This window comes from Mya arenaria, chromosome 9, assembly GCF_026914265.1.
Source record: "Mya arenaria isolate MELC-2E11 chromosome 9, ASM2691426v1".
Lineage (NCBI taxonomy): Eukaryota > Metazoa > Mollusca > Bivalvia > Myida > Myidae > Mya > Mya arenaria.
Genome location: NC_069130.1, coordinates 35,891,734 through 35,910,506, shown reverse-complemented (window position 1 = coordinate 35,910,506; position 18,773 = coordinate 35,891,734). Strand labels below are relative to the sequence as shown.

The following is an 18,773-nucleotide window of genomic DNA, read 5'->3' as shown; positions in this document are numbered from 1 at the left end:
ATGCATTCAATGCACGAATTGGTACTTCAAAATGTCAGCTATTGTCGCTGGACGGTTTTGGTGTCGATCTTGGAGTCGGTCTTGGAGTCGATCGTCAGGTTAATGCAGTTGTCGCAGGTTAATGTTGTTGTCGCAGGTTAATGCTGTTGTCTGCTCTTGAGTAATAAATTACCAACTGATTTCAATCGGGAGGCAGTCAGAATTTGGTATTTTTCCAGGGAGGGGGCGGGTTGGCGTGGGGGTGGGTAGAACAATTGCAAAGAAACCATGGAAAACGAATTGAATTAAGCAAACATTTTTTTACACAAATTAAGAAATATAACGATTAAATAAGCATTATGTACACAGTATGCTGAGTCTTCATAGGTGTTCGGAATGTCCATGGATACCCAGAACCTTGCTATTTTACGTTGACAGAGAGTATGGATTCTTTCTCATGGTCAGAGAGCAGTTCTAAGAAATACATGTGGACTTGGTACAATTCCCAAACCCCGATATATAAATGGTGTCAGGGACAAGTTAATTGGGTCAAGTAGCAGACTTGTTAAAACAAGGGGCGTTTTTGATGGTGATAAACTGGTTTCGGTTAAACATCGGTTTCACGAACTGTGTATTTGTTGTAACAGTTCCAAATGAAATGAGAACCAGTTTTTTCGTTTGTTTTACGATAACCGAAACCTTTTTGGAAACTATCGAAACTCCATCCGGAGGCGGTTTCGTCGGTCCGTGCCATCCCAAAACTACTTATTTAAAAAAAACACCCATGGCGGACAGGTGATCAGTGAACCGGATCGCTGTGTTGAGATTTAAGTTGTTTTGTTAAGTCGACTTTCTTTTTAAATATTAAAAAAAATGTTGTTTTGCGTTCAAGATATTAAGTCATTTCGAGATTTTCTGGCATTGTTTAACTGCACTAATTCATGGTTAATTATGTTAGGTCGTTGGAAGGAGTTACCACTTTGATAAATCTAAAGAAAATTATAGATTTTTCTGGTGAAATATTTGTAAATGTTTACAGGTTATATGACACCATAAGCAGGAGTTCATTCCAACCAAATTTCTTTGGCTTCGGCCAGTGATAAAAACTATTTAACATAAATGAACGAAAAAAGGTTTCAGATTAGATTATTGCATTTCTAAATTGTGTTCTATATTCAACTGAAAATCTGGCGTGAAATTAACTTCAGTCGAAACTCACTTTGTCGAACTTCATTATCTCGAATTAGCGGTAATGTGGACCATTTTCCGAATATTTCGGGTTAAGTTAGACATGTTTTGTATTTCGGTTACACCGAATGCTAGTTATCTCGAAGTATCTCCTGAGGTCCCAAACAACTCGATATAGCAAGTTTGGACTGTATTTTGCAATCTTTCAAGGCTTTTGTTCGTATGTGTGTTTGTAATTTATGATATGGTTGGTAATTAAATAGCCACCATGCTTCCAGAGCAGGGTCTTTTACCGGACGAATATTTGCGGTTGAAGCGTTTGTGTACATCCAGCAAATGAACATATATCTGAAATACAGTCAAACCTCGCTATTTCGAACTCTGTTATCTCGATGTTCTGGTTATGATGACCTTTTTTAAATGAGTTGAATTAAGTTATACATTTAATGTTTATCGGTTACATTGAATGTTCGTTATATCGATGTTTTTTCGAGGTTCCAACGACTTCGACATTGCAAGTTTTAACCGTGGTATAAATACAATGACGCTTTGCCAAATCCTCGGTCATACACTCTGAAAAAGTCGAGTCATTGGCTAAAAAAAAAGAAGAATCGAGTCGCAGTATTTTACGTAGTTCGAAAAGAAAAGATGTTTCAAAAGATATTGTTTATTTACCTTAATAAATATGGTGGGCATTGAATACGCATTGTTACTTTCTTAAAATTGGTATTTGTTTTGTTGCTGAAAAATGTGTCATCAGTAGGCTTAAGCTCACAATTTTCTGCATCCCGTTGACCAAGATGGTGATGTTAATACAGAAAAAAGAGTGCTTGCATGTGTTCAAGTATCATTATTTTATTAAAAGATGAAAGAGAAGAAACGGGTGGTCTTTTTGCATAAAACTTAACTTGACACTGTATTGCTAAACATGATAGTTTTCAGTGTAAATATTGGAAAAAAATCATTGCTTGTGGAAATGTGTAAAATGGTTGTTGGTAGCCTTATTCCGTCTTGACCACAGGGTCATGTATTTCCACTCAATTTTGTGAGACGGCGAATTTGTCAACATTATGTTTTCTTGTGATTAAATTTTGTTTCTTGTTTCTTGGACTGGCCTTTTTGCTTGTCATTTTTCAATTGTACTGTAAAGTGAAAGCCAGGTCAGTGTCTATATGCAAGAACATTCAGCTAAATGTACATGGAGTTAGCAGCCTAGCGGCGTGAACTTGGCGGACTTGCGGCCTAAATTTGTTCTCTATTTTAAAGTTATTGTTCATGCGTTTAATTGGGAAATATGATAAATCATTTTTTTATTATTATTTATAATTGTTTTGGAAAAGAACTCATATCAAATGCTTTGAAATAGGCAAGAATTTTAGGCCGCTAGGCACATGAGGCAGCTAGGCCGCCAAGCCGCTAACTATACGCCGCTATGCCGCTAGACTTTACGTACACGGTTTTACGCAATGCTCATGTTCATTTCAGATCGTGGTCAGAAAATTGATATGTATTTTCCAGCCGATACTCAATTGGATCATCATCATCATCATCATCATTATCATCATCATCATCATCATCATCATCATCATCATCATCATCATCATCATCATCATCATCACCACCATCACCACAACCACCACCACCAACAACAACAAAAACATCATTTTTATTATTTTTATTATTATCATCATTATTATTGTTATTTTTATTATTATTATTATTATTATTATTATTATTATTATTATTATTATTATTATTATTATCAAATAATAATAAAGATAATTATTATTATTATTATTATTATTATTATTATTATTATTATTATTATTATAACTTACTTGTTTTTCACTCCGAGGTGTAATTTCCCCATAAGAGGTAGATTCATTCGCTAATTTTATCCATGTGATATTTTAAATTAAGGGTTTTCAACTTTCATATTCTACTTTTTAAACGTCAAATACCGCTTTATGCAGACTACAAAAGCAAGATTATATACCAAACTATATTTCAATCATGTGATACAATTGAAAGCGGATACATATTTAAAACAACAACAACAAAAAAAAAAAACAACAACATGCATTTAAACGCATTTTGCAACAGTTATTTACAATCCAAAACGTTTATTTTTATTAACTAAATGTTTTAAAATGTTAAAGCTGCACTCTCACAAATTTACCGTTTTTACAACTTTTTTATTTATTGTCTTGGAAAGAGCAAATTTTTGCGTAAATATCTGCAAACCAATAATAAAAGATTGCTTACAAAAGATCAGATCTCAGATTCTTAAAATTTCGTTTGAAAATTTATGTTTTATGTCTTAAACGGTTTAAGAAAAATGCATAAAACATCAATTTTTGAACTTAAATATGAAAATCTGCGATCTGATTTTTTGTCAGCAGTCTTATATAACTGGTTTCCATTGGGCCGAATTCAGAACAGCCACTCTCACTCACACTCAATGAGTTAATCCTCTGTAATCACACAACGGTCCAGGTATTTTCGAGTGAAAAGTATATCCGTATTCACAGGTGTGAGTGAGACTCAAGTGTTTTGCGTGAGTGGGACATTTGTGAGTGCTCGGCTAGGCCACTTGAACCGCCCTCGAGGATTGGTTGTGAATACAAATTGAATGAGTGTGAGGGATAAATGTACACGACAAGTAGACAAGGTGAAATGTTTCAGATTTTGGAACAAATAAGGGACATCCTCGTTCCAAGAACATATTTAAGAGACCGGGATAATCCATTGAAGTATGTGTGCTTCAAAAACGTTACATTCTATAAAAATCATTTTTTCAAAGAGATGCGGGCTAAAATTCCCAAAACACAATCCAACAGCTAATGTCAACAGAAATATCTGTATTTTACTGGCGTTGGCTGCTAATGTCAACAGAAATATCTGTATTTTACTGGCGTTGGCTGCTAATGTCAACAGAAATATCTGTATTTAACTGGCGTTGGCTGCTTATGTCAACAGATATATTTTACTAGCGTTGGCTGCTAATGTCAACAGAAATATCTGTATTATACTGACGTTGGCTGCTAATGTCAGTAGAAATATCTGTATTATACTGGCGTTGGCTGCTAATGTCAACAGAAATATCTGTATTTTACTGGCGTTGGCTGCTAATGTCAACAGAAATATCTGTATTATACTGGCGTTGGCTGCTAATGTCAACAGAAATATCTGTATTATACTGGCGTTGGCTGCTAATGTCAACAGAAATATCTGTATTATACTGGCGTTGGCTGCTAATGTCAGTAAAAATATCTGTATTATACTGGCGTTGGCTGCTAATGTCAACAGAAATATCTGTATTATACTGGCGTTGGCTGCTAATGTCAACAGAAATATCTGTATTTTACTAACGTTGGCTGTTCCTGTCAACAGATAGATCTGTATTTTACTAACGCTGGCTGTCGAAGTCGTTCGCATCTCTGGAAATACTTCGAGATAGGAAACATTTGATAACCGAAAAATAAAACATATTTTATTTAACCCAACACATCGAACAGTATTATACATCATCCGAAAATCGAGATAACCGAATTCGACATAGCGAGATCCGACTATATGTTTAATATTAAGATAATATTTTTGATACTATTATCATTTGAATGAAGTTATATGTGTATAACGAAACCAGCAAATGCACGTGCAAAAATGAATTAAAAGCTACAGTCAAACCCGTTAACTCGAACTCGCTTGGGTCGAATTCCACTTTGGCTCGAACTGGATGTAAAGGACCGATTTCTTTATATTTAATATAATCGTTCCTGCTAGGCTTAAATTTTCCGAGGCTCGAAGTATTTTCGCCGGTGCCTAGTCAACGGGGTCTTACTGTATGTGTGTTTTTGTATCTTCAATATAGTCATGTTAGAGCAAACATCAACTTTCTTTCATCGATTTATTGATGATTGTGTACAAGTCATGGCAAGAAATTCCTCTACAGACCTGAAAATAATAGAAACACAGATGTCAAAAATATCTAAATTATATCCTACACCAATTCTGCGATTATGACTATATATTACAATCATCCCCGAGTCTCTGATGTAGGGATAATTATCTTGAATAAATTCGGTTACATTTAGAGGTATTGATGACTATTAGTATTGAGCGGTATAAGAGGTGTATGTATTGGTTGTTGTTGTTTTCACATTTGTTTTGGTCCTTAATTCCAATATACAAGGTAGGTTTGATCATTTTACGTGATACACCAACACTTTGGCAAACCTTTTATCTGCCCAAGAGTAAGGTCTAGTTTTCGCTGACCGCTTCGAGGCGGTAACCCCAACAATGAGTTACCCGAAGCCAAAACGTCTGTTTTCGTGGACCGGTTTGAGGCGGTAACACAAACAATGAGTTACTCGAAGCCAAAACGTCTGTTTTCGTGGACCGGTTTGAGGCGGTAACACAAACAATCAGTTACTCGAAGCCAAAACGTCTGTTTTCGTGGACCGGTTTGAGGCGGTAACACAAACAATCAGTTACCCGAAGCCAATACGTCTGTTTTCGTGGACCGGTTTGAGGCGGTAACACAAACAATGAGCTACCCGAAGCCAAAACGTCTGTTTTCGTGGACCGGTTTGAGGCGGTAACACAAACAATGAGTTACTCGAAGCCAAAACGTCTGTTTTCGTGGACCGGTTTGAGGCGGTAACACAAACAATGAGTTACTCGAAGCCAAAACGTCTGTTTTCGTGGACCGGTTTGAGGCGGTAACACAAACAATGAGCTACCCGAAGCCAAAACGTCTGTTTTCGTGGACCGGTTTGAGGCGGTAACACAAGCAATGAGTTACTCGAAGCCAATACGTCTGTTTTCGTGGACCGGTTTGAGGCGGTAACACAAACAATGAGTTACCCGAAGCCAAAACGTCTGTTTTTGTGGACCGGTTTGAGGCGGTAACACAAGCAATGAGTTACTCGAAGCCAATACGTCTGTTTTCGTGGACCGGTTTGAGGCGGTAGCACAAACAATGAGTTACTCGAAGCCAAAACGTCTGTTTTCGTGGACCGGTTTGAGGCGGTAACACAAACAATGAGGTACCCGAAGCCAAAACGTCTGTTTTCGTGGACCGGTTTGAGGCGGTAACACAAACAATGAGTTACTCGAAGCCAAAACGTCTGTTTTCGCTGACCGTTTCGAGGCCGTTACCCCAATACTGAGTTACCCGACGCGAATACGTCAGATTTCGTTGACCAGTTGGAGTGTAACTCCAACATGATTTGATCAAGAGTTGTTGCTTAATGTTAGTTTATTTCTCTTGATGTATGTCGATGTGTCTCGTTCCATATATGTTAGACCTTAAGCCTTCTGGCTACCGGACTTGTTCCTATAGTTTCCATTTGTAGTAATAGATACAGCTTTGGTCATGACATACATCTGAACTCTGCACACCAACCCATTGACTTACTGTCATATTACTATTCAGAAAATAATACTAAATTACTATTTACCAAAACATGTTTGGGATAACCGCCTTAGAACAGTCAGCGAGAACAGAAGAGATCACATAAAGTTTATAAATCTTTACACACATATCAAACTTACGGAATTGACAAATGTATGGGAAGGCCAGGACTATGTCGTAAGATATTCCGTCACAGTCCATATCGTCCCATTGGCCTTGACGTGCATGGACGAACACTCCACAATCTTCCGTGCTGTGGTACTGGTCGATGAAACGGACCGGCATCCAGTTAAAGTATGTAGCAGGGATACCTGGGTAAATGGAAAGTGTTGATTGTTAATTAGATCGTTAGGTATGTTTATGGTCCGCCAAACCTTCGTCAGCCGAAACTTCGTCCTTTCCTTAATGTAAACTTCATCACTTGATTGCTTTAGGTCAGACATCACGAACTATTTTTCGAAGTATTCTATAGTCAATTAACCAAATTGCACACAAGATAACACTGATTTTTAGTGCTTCACGACCCCCAACACTTTATATCGAGAGAAGGCTCCACTTGTGTTATTAACGTGGAACAGCGTTAAAAAAGTAAAGTTTCTCGCAAGAAATATAAAATTGGTTGAACGTAACCACTGTGTTTTCAGTAAAATGACAATATCCGGTGTACGAGGACAAACAATGCGGTGAAAATGTAAACAATAAAAGGTAGATAAAGTAGATCTTGCATGTTCAGCGTGTTTTTTTAAATCACAGTCCATTTAGCTTCAGAACCTATAAATATGGAAGGTAGCCAATGGTCTGAGATGGAATAACCATGCTTTGACTCACTGTCATATTCGATTAAAACAAATAAGCCATGCAACAATGAGTAGGCACTTTCGAATTGGTGTAATTTGCCCTATAGGATATTTGATGATTCATCTGTAATACATAAAAACAATCATTGTGGATATTTTACTGATGAGAAGAGTAGCGCGGAAATAATTCTTCCACACACGATATCGTTATGGCCATTATCATCAATCGGCCATTTTAAATAAATAAACTACAGTCATCACCCACCGGAGTCCCATTGCCACTTCTCCTCCGAGGTCCGGTCATTTAGTCCGATCCAAACTGGTTGAACGTATGGAATTTTCGTTAGCATCTTGTACGTGAAGTCGTTTTTGCTCTGACTATCAATTGACAACAAATGGCCGTTCCTTCTTGCACAGTCTTGTTTGGCGTGCATCCAGGACTGTTTGGTGTCTATGAACTGGTAGCAGTACACTCCGTCGGTGGAGACGTGCGTAGGGTCGGGATGGCCAAGTCGCACCAGGCATTTCCCCATCGATGACATAGCTAACACATTAATATAGCAAATAACACAGTTTCAATGTATAAAGTAATAGCTTATCTTCTTCAAACATCAGTCTAGGATTATAAAGACAAGACGTGAATAGAAAAGTGGTTGTTAAAACAAGGTATTTATAACTCTATGAAAACTACAAGGACAAGCTTAGTAGTCAAATAAAAACTCAAATAAAGGTTTAAGACAGGTTATTTCCAACTGATTTATATTTGTTCTGAAATAGCGTTGTCTTTAAACAAAACGATACTTTAACTGTTATATTTCCAAAGATATTCTACCATGGTTCTTGTACAATATTGGATTAACCCGGTTTTTAAAAACAACACAAATGTGTTGTTATGTGTTTCTTGTGTCGGACAAACAATATTTTGTTAGTCTTATAGGAATACCTGGAGGAAAAAATACGGTTTGAAAATCTTAAAAATATACAAAAAATGCGGATATATCACCACATGTTTAAAATACAATTGTATTTGACCCCAAGAGTTTTAAGGTTTGTAAGTATCGTATATCTATCTTTAGCACAAGCATTTGTTTCAACTGTGTGGCTACACTTTCCGAATTTAAGATGCATATACAATGAATAAATTCCTACCAATTTCAATATTTTACCTGCAGTAGTAGTACGCCGAGTGGATGTTGTTAGCATTGTGGTTGTTGTTGGGGGTCTTGTTGTCGGTCTTGGTGTCGTTGTCTTTGTAGTTGTTGGAGCTTGTGTTGTGATCGTCGTTCGTCTTGTTGTTGTTATTGTTTGTTGTGTTGTTTTCGCTGTTGTCGGGGTTGTTTGTTGACTTGTGTGTGGCTTGGTCGAGTGACTACCGGTGGTCTTGGTAGACACAATCGGGGCTGTGGCTATCGTATAGAAATGAACCTAAATATGGTTTCGAGCTCCTAATATCATTACCAATTCATTGTAGTCTTTTGAATTGTACGTTCGAATATTTATAAAAAATGTTAAGATAGTGAGAAATTAACTTATGTTTCAATTTCATTTTTATAACGAACAAAGTGAATGCTGTTTTTGTTATTTTCAAAACAGTAATTCTGCAAAACATGCATTTTATTTTGGATTCTAATTATTTGAGTAGAAACACGATGGATACTGATCAGATACTTTTCACTCTTTATTTCTCTCACATTGTGTTGTTGGCGTTGTTGGTTGTGGCGTTGTTGGTTTTGTTGGTTGTGGCGTTGTTGGTTGTGGCGTTGTTGTTTTCGTTGTTGGTAGTGGCGTTGTTGTTTTCGTTGTTGGTAGTAGCGTTGTTGACATTGTTGTCGTTGGTGTTATTGGTATTGCTGCTGTTGTCGTCTTTACTGTAGGAGACAATACTATATTGTTAGTTTTTGATCAACAGAAACTAACTGTTGAGTATTGTTAATTGGGACTTTATTCTTGCAGCCCGAACAAAATAAGCGAATGGCGAATTTAGTACTTTTATGATAAACATAAATTAAAGTTGGAACAAATAATACATCATAGCAGTTATCTTTATTCAGTTAACGTCAATATAAAATATGGGTTAGTGCCGTGGACGAAGAAAGTTCATCTTGCAAAGCGTAAGCATTTATCGGGTGAGCAAAAGGCCAACCTGATAAATTCTGCAGCCGATCAAGATGGACTTGTGCCATCCATGGCACTAACCAGTTATTATATTTATCCTGTCACATACATGTTTCATATATAAAAAGTCATTTCAACAAAATTCCAAAAAAAATCACATTTTAAATATATTAATATCACTAAACATATGAAATGATACAACTTGGCAAATTTGACAAACAAAATGTAAGATTGATCACTATATAAATAAGTCACGTATCTTGCATGCTTTTAACATACTATTCTTAACATAGTTCAACTGCATGTAGTCCATTTTCAGATTCACGTGTTTTCAATATAAATCTCGCCATTTCAGGTTCCCGGTTTAGGGCCATGAATCAACTCACTGACATTTCAAAAAATCTGTGCATTCAGGTCACATGACTAACTAACTGGATATAAAACAACACGTGAACAACTTAAGTTGAACTGTATTATCATCCTTTTTTCGGGTCGACTTGTATGCAGGATGAAACTTTTAATAAAAATGAGTGTTAAATAATAGAATGGAAAGTACAGGGACAAGTCATATGGCTGAAAGTCTACCCCCCCCCCCGGTTAAGCCGTCTTTTTATTCCGTTGATGTCTCTTTATAGACAGTAAGACCGCGAATTGTATTTTTTAGTCTTATCTTATCATAACATGTACATGCTAGGTTTATTCCTAAAACATACTTTTTTAATACTAAAAGTAAAGCCATATCTGATCGTATTGCTCTGTCAAATAAATTGTAAACCCTTATACGTAAATAAGTTTATATTTGTAAACCCTTATATGTAAACCCTTATATGTAACCCTTATATGTAAACCCTTAAATGTAAACCTTATATGTAACCCTTATATGTTAACCCTTATATGTAACCCTTATATGTTAACCCTTATATGTAACCCTTATATGTTAACCTTTATATATAACCCTTAAATGTAACCCTTATATGTTAACCCTTATATGTTAACCCTTATATGTAACCCTTATATGTCACCCTTATATGTAACCCTTATATGTAACCCTTATATATTAACCCTTATATGTAACCCTTATATGTAACCCTTATATGTTAACCCTTATATGTAACCCTTATTTCAAACCCTTATATGTAACCCTTATATGTAACCCTTATATGTTAACCCTTATATGTTAACCCGTATATGTTAACCGTTATATGTAACCCTTATATGTAACCCTTATATGTTAACCCTTATATGTAAACCCTTATATGTTAACCCTTATATGTTAACCCTCACATGTAACCCTTATATGTTAGCCCTTATATGTTAACCCTTATATGTAACCCTTATATGTAACCCTTATATGTTAACCCTTATATGTAACCCTTATATGTAAACGCTTATATGTTAACCCTTATATGTTAACCCTTATATGTAACCCTTATATGTAACCCTTATATGTAACCCTTAAATGTAAACTCTTATATAGTAACCCTTATATGTAACCCTTAAATGTAAACTCTTATATAGTAACCCTTATATGTTAACCCTTATATTTTAATCCTTATATGTAACCCTTATATGTAAACGCTTATATGTAACCCTTATATGTAAACCCTTATATGTAACCCTTATATGTTAACCCTTATATGTTAACCCTCATATGTAAACCCTTATATGTAACCCTTATATGTAAACGCTTATATGTAACCCTAATATGTAACCCTTATATGTAACCCTTATATGTAACCCTTATATTAAACCCTTATATGTTAACCAGTATATGTTAATCCTTATATGTTAACCGTTATATGTAATCCCTTATATGTTAACCCTTATATGTAACCCTTATATGTAACCCTTATATGTAACCCTTATATGTAACCCTTATATGTAACCCTTATATGTAACCCTTAAATGTAAACCCTTATATGTTAACCCTTATATGTTAACCCTTATATTTTAATTCTTATATGTAACCCTTATATGTAAACGCTTATATGTAACCCTTATATGTAAACCGTATATGTTAACCCTTATATGTAACCCTTATATGTAACCCTTATATGTAAACCCTTATATGTTAACCCTTATATGTAACCCTTATATGTAACCCTTATATGTAACCCTCATATGTTAACCCTTATATGTTAACCCTTATATGTTAACCCTTATATGTTAACCCTTATATGTAACCCTTATATGTAAACCTTATATGTAAACCCTTATATGTTAACCCTTATATGTTAACCCTTACATGTAACCCTTATATGTTAACCCTTATATGTTAACCCTTGTATGTAACCCTTTATACGTAACCCTTATATGTAACCCTTATATGTAACCCTTATATGTTAACCCTTATATGTTAACCCTTATATGTAACCCTTATATGTTAACCCTTATATGTAATCCTTATTTGTAACCCTTATATGTTAACCCTTATATGTTAACCCTTATATTTTAATCCTTATATGTAACCCTTATATGTAAACGCTTATATGTAACCCTTATATGTAACCCTTATATGTAATCCCTTATATGTTGACCCTTATATGTAAACCTTATATGTAACCCTTATATGTTAACCCTTATATGTAACCCTTATATGTAACCCTTAAATGTAAACCCTTATATGTTAACCCTTATATGTTAACCCTTATATTTTAATTCTTATATGTAACCCTTATATGTAAACGCTTATATGTAACCCTTATATGTAACCCGTATATGTTAACCCTTATATGTAACCCTTATATGTAACCCTTATATGTAAACCCTTATATGTTAACCCTTATATGTAACCCTTATATGTAACCCTTATATGTAACCCTTATATGTTAACCCTTATATGTTAACCCGTATATGTTAACCCTTATATGTAACCCTTATATGTAACACTTATATGTAAACCCTTATATGTTAACCCTTATATGTTAACCCTTACATGTAACCCTTATATGTTAACCCTTATATGTAAACCCTTATATGTAACCCTTATACGTAACCCTTATATGTAACCCTTATATGTTAACCCTTATATGTAACCCTTATATGTTAACCCGTATATGTTAACCCTTATATGTAACCCTTATATGTTAACCCTTATATGTAACCCTTATACGTAACCCTTATATGTAACCCTTATATGTTAACCCGTATATGTTAACCCTTATATGTAACCCTTATATGTTAACCCTTATATGTAATCCTTATTTGTAACCCTTATATGTTAACCCTTATATGTTAACCCTTATATTTTAATCCTTATATGTAACCCTTATATGTAAACGCTTATATGTAACCCTTATATGTAACCCTTATATGTAACCCTTATATGTTAACCCTTATATGTAACCCTTATATGTAAACGCTTATATGTTAACCCTTATATGTTAACCCTTATATTTGAATCCTTATATGTAACCCTTATATGTAAACGCTTATATGTAACCCTTATATGTAACCCTTATATGTAACCCTTATATGTTAACCCTTATATGTAACCCTTATATGTAAACCCTTATATGTAAACCCTTATATGTAACCCTTATATGTTAACGCTTATATGTAACCCTGATATGTAAACCCTTATATGTAACCCTTATATGTTAACCCTTATATGTTAACCCTTATATGTAACCCTTATATGTAAACGCTTATATGTAACCCTTATATGTAACCCTTATATGTAACCCTTATATGTAACCCTTATATGTAACCCTTATATTAAACCCTTATATGTTAACCCGTATATGTTAATCCTTATATGTTAACCCTTATATGTAATCCCTTATATGTTAACCCTTATATGTAACCCTTATATGTAACCCTCATACGTTAACCCTTATATGTAACCCTTATATGTAACCCTTATATGTAACCCTTAAATGTAAACCCTTATGTGTTAACCCTTATATGTTAACCCTTATATTTTAATCCTTATTTGTAACCCTTATATGTAAACGCTTATATGTAACCCTTATATGTAAACCCTTATATGTAACCCTTATATGTAACCCTTATTTGTTAACCCTTATATGTAACCCTTATATGTAAACGCTTATATGTAACCCTTATATGTAACCCTTATATGTTAACCCTTATATGTAACCCTTATATGTTAACGCTTATATGTAACCCTGATATGTAAACCCTTATATGTAACCCTTATATGTAACCCTTATATGTAACCCTTATATGTAAACGCTTATATGTAACCCTTATATGTAACCCTTATATGTAACCCTTATATGTAACCCTTTTATGTAACCCTTATATTAAACCCTGATATGTTAACCCTTATATGTTAACCCTTATTTGTAATCCCTTATATGTTAACCCTTATATGTAACCCTTATATGTAACCCTTATATGTTAACCCTTATATGTGAACTATTATATGTAAACCCTTATATGTAAACATTTAATATGAAAACCCTTATATGTGAACCCTGATATGTGAACCCTTATGTACTCCGGACTACATGTACCTAGATGTATTGCTGGAATGTTTCCCTGGCATGTTTGTATCTGTATGTCAGTGTTCTTCACGATGTAGCCGTACTGAAAATGAATACAAACATAAGTTGATAATAATGTATTCATGGTTGAATGAGAATGTGCAGTGTCTATTTATTAGCGATTGTCATCTGTTATCTGTAACCGGTAACTTATGCTACTTAGCTATATTCCATCTATTGCATATATACTTGGAAAAGAAAGACCTTGGACATGGGTTTAAATTGAGTGAGTTTTTAAACTTCGGCTGGATCCTGTAATTCAGTTTGAGTTTCAAAATTAATTTTCCAAGAAAGGGTTCCGACCCATAATACAACGCAAGAATAAAACAAACAAAAAACATCAACAGATATGAGTTCAGCTTTCTATCGGTTAATTAATAATTATTCCTCAACATTTTGTTTCATAATAATACATGTATCAATAACATATATAGTTTTTTTTTATTTCAAACATTGCATGAACTAAATGGCATATATTTTGGAATTCATGTTCACCATTGTACGATGAACAGATACAAAATTGTGATTCCTGTCTTAAGTGTTGACATTGAAAAAACGTGGTGTTCTTGTTTCACAGATTTAATTTCAAAATTTACAAAACAATGTCTACATATTGTATCCTCTCATGGAGTCTCCAAATGACGACCAGGGCTGGTATTCAGCATTGAACTTACGTTAATCTTATGGTCATATATGATTGACTTTATTTACTCTATTGGTCAGTATTTAATAACAAGTAATCCGATTAGCTACATCGTTCTTAGGTCCAAAAGACTAATCTTGAATATCAGCCCAGAGTTTCAATAGACAACTTATGGACAGAATATTGAAATCTGGATAAGGATTTCCTGACATACAACATTTCTTAGTATTCTCCTGGATTAAACACGGATTTAAAATGTTTATATGCGTCAGAGCCGAGTGAACATCTAATATTAATGAGCCTTTAAGAATCTAAGAGCCTTTTATAGTTCAAAACTTCAAATATATAAAAAGTTCTTTGACAAAACAGTCATATTTAACTCCCTGGCTAAACCCAACAAATCCAAAAGATCGTCACAGAGGTAACCCAATTAATTCTTCCAAATGTCTTTATACATGAAGTAGCAATTTCTGAGAGATGAATATTAATTGCATCAGTATCAGACACAATTGACCTGATGATCAATATATTAATTCAACTGCCACATTCTCCTAATGCAACACAATCATTAAAATGATTATTTACTTTTACATGATTTTTTTTTTATTTTAATACTTTTGTAACTGCATCAAATAGGGTTTTGACGCTGACCATGTTCGTAATGAATACAACATTACGTAATAGTTTGGCCATATATATTTCAATAACAATTTAACTGGTGGATATTTTCTTTGAAATATTTTAAAACAAATGAGTTGTCGAAGGACATTTTTGCCGAGTATATGTCGATCTGCATTTTGTCTCGTTTTTAAAAAAGTTCAGTTTCTCTAATAAAAGAAAGAACGTCAAAACTCAGCTATTAACACGGTGTTGTAGCATGCACCAGACTAACGATATTCAATTTGATTAATATTACGTCTTTGGCCGTTTCTTTTTTAATTTAATTTCGTTTACTATAATTAATAACAATCTCCAAGGCAAAGCTTGGTTGTCCGGCTAGCGCAGTGGTTGTACACTCGCTTCTCACCAGGGCGCCCGGGTTCCATTCCCAGCCTGGGTACATGTGATTTTGGTTGGTGGTCACTAAGTTGGACACGTTGGTTTTCTCTTGGTTCTCCGGTTTCCCCCATAACACAAGACCACACTCTCGCGCGACTTTCTTCACTATCGTGGTAAAATATTAAATGTTATGTTTAAACTAAGGCTCGCTTGCATCAATTAAAAACAAACGTGTATGATAAAAATCGTATTGCATTACCTCTCATGAATATCATCCATATATAGATTCTACCATTTCATACAGACGTCTAATCACCCTAGAAGACAAGTTAAAGTGTCTCTGTCCTGACCTTGTTTTCGTTTCCAATGACTGCAAACTTCGGGTCGATTCCTGGTAGGTCATAGAACGGTTTACAGTCGAATTCGTACATATACCCGTCCACAGTCGAACTCTCGTCTGGTGTCGCGTGAATTGCCGCCTCCACCTAAAGGTTGAACACAACTAATGTATTTTTGTTATTACACTCGGAACATTTCGGCCATTTTTACATCGAAAACAACTTCAGATATATGCCGGTACATCAGTAGAAGTAGTTCGTAAACTTCTAAATAACAGTATTGATTGTAGTGTTTTAACGTTAATTTTGAATAACTTTGATTAAATACATTGACAGTGAAGTGTATGAATGCATGAATGATAAAGATCCTAGGAAAACTCATTAAGCTTAACCGCTAGATTGAAATTACTACGCGATCTATTTGCAGCGTAGTAAAATGTAAATATTTCGGATATTGTAAACCGTCCATATACATTCGATGTTGTTTTCGATGTAAAATAGCCGAGGTGTTCCGAATTGTTATTGATTATCAAGAGTTATCTAGAGTCCGTATTCTATTCAATTTCATACGTCTCTTAATCGTTAGAAACTTTTTCTCCTTCATATTATTAAAAAGGCCCCCTTTATTTATTTATGACATTCAAAAATTAGCATTTCTGAGTCTGAATCTCTCAGTGAGGGTCAAGAATATGGGTTCTGACATAACTTACTGATCAATGCTTATCAAGTTATGTTTTGCTATGCTATCTGTACAAGTGGCGTTCAACCATTTACTATTAAGTATGTTATTCACCGCATCACATTTTGAGAAACTCGGTTTAAACATTTAGTAAAGTTTAACCTGGTAAGAGCAAAGACATGGGTAGTCTCCCTTTGCAGACCCGAGGAGAAGGGCAAGGACAAACACAATTGGTCCCATTGTACACCAAAATGATCTGAAAAGGAAACGTGGAATAGATATAAATTATAGTGGCTTAATGTTGATACTTGTTTGTGGTTTGATCACCTTGCAATTTCGATATCAAAGAGTGAAATAATTATAAATTTAGTGTTTTAAGATGCATTTTCGGGAAAAAAATATTTTTCCAACAACATGAGCGAAGTCTTTTCAGTAGTTGTTTGAAACCAGTGTCAGCTGACGTTTCATGGATTCAAGAGAATTACATAATGTTAGATATCACCATTGATCAAATCGATGGCCTAGAGGATGGCTGTTGTATCGCCTCCTTTTGCTTTATAGAGTTGACAACCTCAATATCCAAGGAACCGGACAAAATACTTCGAGCCATTCGAATATCGAGCCAAACGGGAATGCTTACAAAGAGTAAAACATAATCGGTCGTTTACATTAAGTTCGAGCCAACGAGGAAATCGAGCCAAGCGATATCGAGCCACCGGGTCTTAAGACTTAAAACCGTCCAGCACTAAGTCCGCGATACGTATAAACGTGTATGCAAAATATCTCTTCATTAAATTGGTCTTAACCGACCTTTTTTAGCAACAAGAAAGAACCATGCTTAAGAATTAAAATTAACAAGTTAAAATGCATGTATATATATTACTGACGGCAAAATTCAAAAACAATTACCTTCTTATAAGTCAATTCTCAATGTTATCCTACATAGCTCCACTTAAGCATCGGCGCTATCTATATTTGTGTTAAGAGATAAGACGTCAAGTTGGAACAGTACTTAAATAGAACTAGGCTTTGAAGCCGCACTCTCACAGATTTACTGTTTCGACAAATTGTTTTATTCTTCATCTTAGAATGAGCCAAATTTTGCGTACATATCTGAAAACAAGTGGTATCAGACTGCTGATAAAATATCAGATTGCAGTTTTTCATATTTAATTTGAAAATGATAATATGATGAAGCCTTACAAAGCTTTAAGAGAATATGGACATAAATATGAAAATCTGCGATTTGTTTTTGTCAGCAATCTTATATCACTGGTTTCTATGCATTTTCGCCAAAAAAGGCTTGTTCAAAGACAAAAAATAAAAAGCTGTCCAAACGTTCAATCCGTGAGAGTGCAGCTTTAAATGTTAACGGTTGTTATATATATATATATTCATTTTTTTTAATTAGTATGTAGAAGACCTGCGATATTTCAGTACAAGATACAAGATGCAAAATACATAAATCTTTATTTAAAGTCGGGTATATGCTAACAAGTAACCATAGCTCAATGAGCTATTTTCCGACATTAATAACAAACATACATAACATATCAAAAAAAATATCATTGCTTTAGAAAAAAACGCATATAAAAATGCTCTGAAATAGCACATCTATACGGCCGCCTTGTTTATGTATGAATAAAAAATATTAATTTACCATTGTTATCCAAGAAAATGTACGAACAATTCCTTCGAAATAGAGAAATCAAAGCGCTGAAAGCGCTGCAAGACTGTCGGTGACGTAACTGAAGCAAGCAAACACTACCGCAATGTTCTTTCAAATGAAACGTGATCAAATGATTTCATACAAATGATGAACACTCTTTAAGAAGGATAAATGTGATTATAATAAGCACAAATATATTGGGCCTACTTAATCATGTATCCAATGGCCTACAAGATTCTTAATTCAAATTTCATAATTTTGAACCGCTTTAAATTAGTTAAATGCATATTCATAATGTTAAAATTGCTTCAATTTATGACGTCGCTTATAACAGTTTCAGTAAGCAATTACATTCTTCCATTTCATTAGGGTCTGTTGAAGCCAATGTCTTTAAAATGCAAATACAATACAAACTATACCCAAGATTCAAGGGACA

At 34.5% G+C, this 18,773-nt stretch overlaps 1 protein-coding gene across 1 annotated transcript; it reads right to left on the bottom strand.

Moving 5' to 3' along the window:
- Positions 1-5,063: 5,063 nt before the first annotated feature.
- LOC128245969 (brevican core protein-like) lies at positions 5,064-17,639 on the bottom strand. The gene is made up of 9 exons (XM_052964185.1): positions 17,578-17,639; positions 16,831-16,924; positions 16,002-16,136; positions 13,980-14,052; positions 9,075-9,251; positions 8,550-8,789; positions 7,649-7,927; positions 6,727-6,897; positions 5,064-5,124 (listed from the first exon to the last, which is right to left on the bottom strand). Exons 2-9 carry the CDS (start codon positions 16,906-16,908, stop codon positions 5,117-5,119), a joined length of 1,161 nt encoding a protein of 386 aa, XP_052820145.1. The 5' UTR covers positions 16,909-16,924; positions 17,578-17,639; the 3' UTR covers positions 5,064-5,116.
- Positions 17,640-18,773: the final 1,134 nt, after the last annotated feature.

Excerpts from the sequence above, each read along its gene's own strand:
- LOC128245969 (XM_052964185.1), bottom strand. The coding sequence starts at position 16,908 with ATGGGACCAATTGTGTTTGTCCTTGCCCTTCTCCTCGGGTCTGCAAAG. Across the intron at positions 7,928-8,549 it reads TCGGCGTACTACTACTGCAG|CTATGTCATCGATGGGGAAA; the intron begins GTAAAATATTGA and ends TTAATGTGTTAG. Across the intron at positions 6,898-7,648 it reads GAAGTGGCAATGGGACTCCG|GTATCCCTGCTACATACTTT; the intron begins GTGGGTGATGAC and ends CCATTTACCCAG.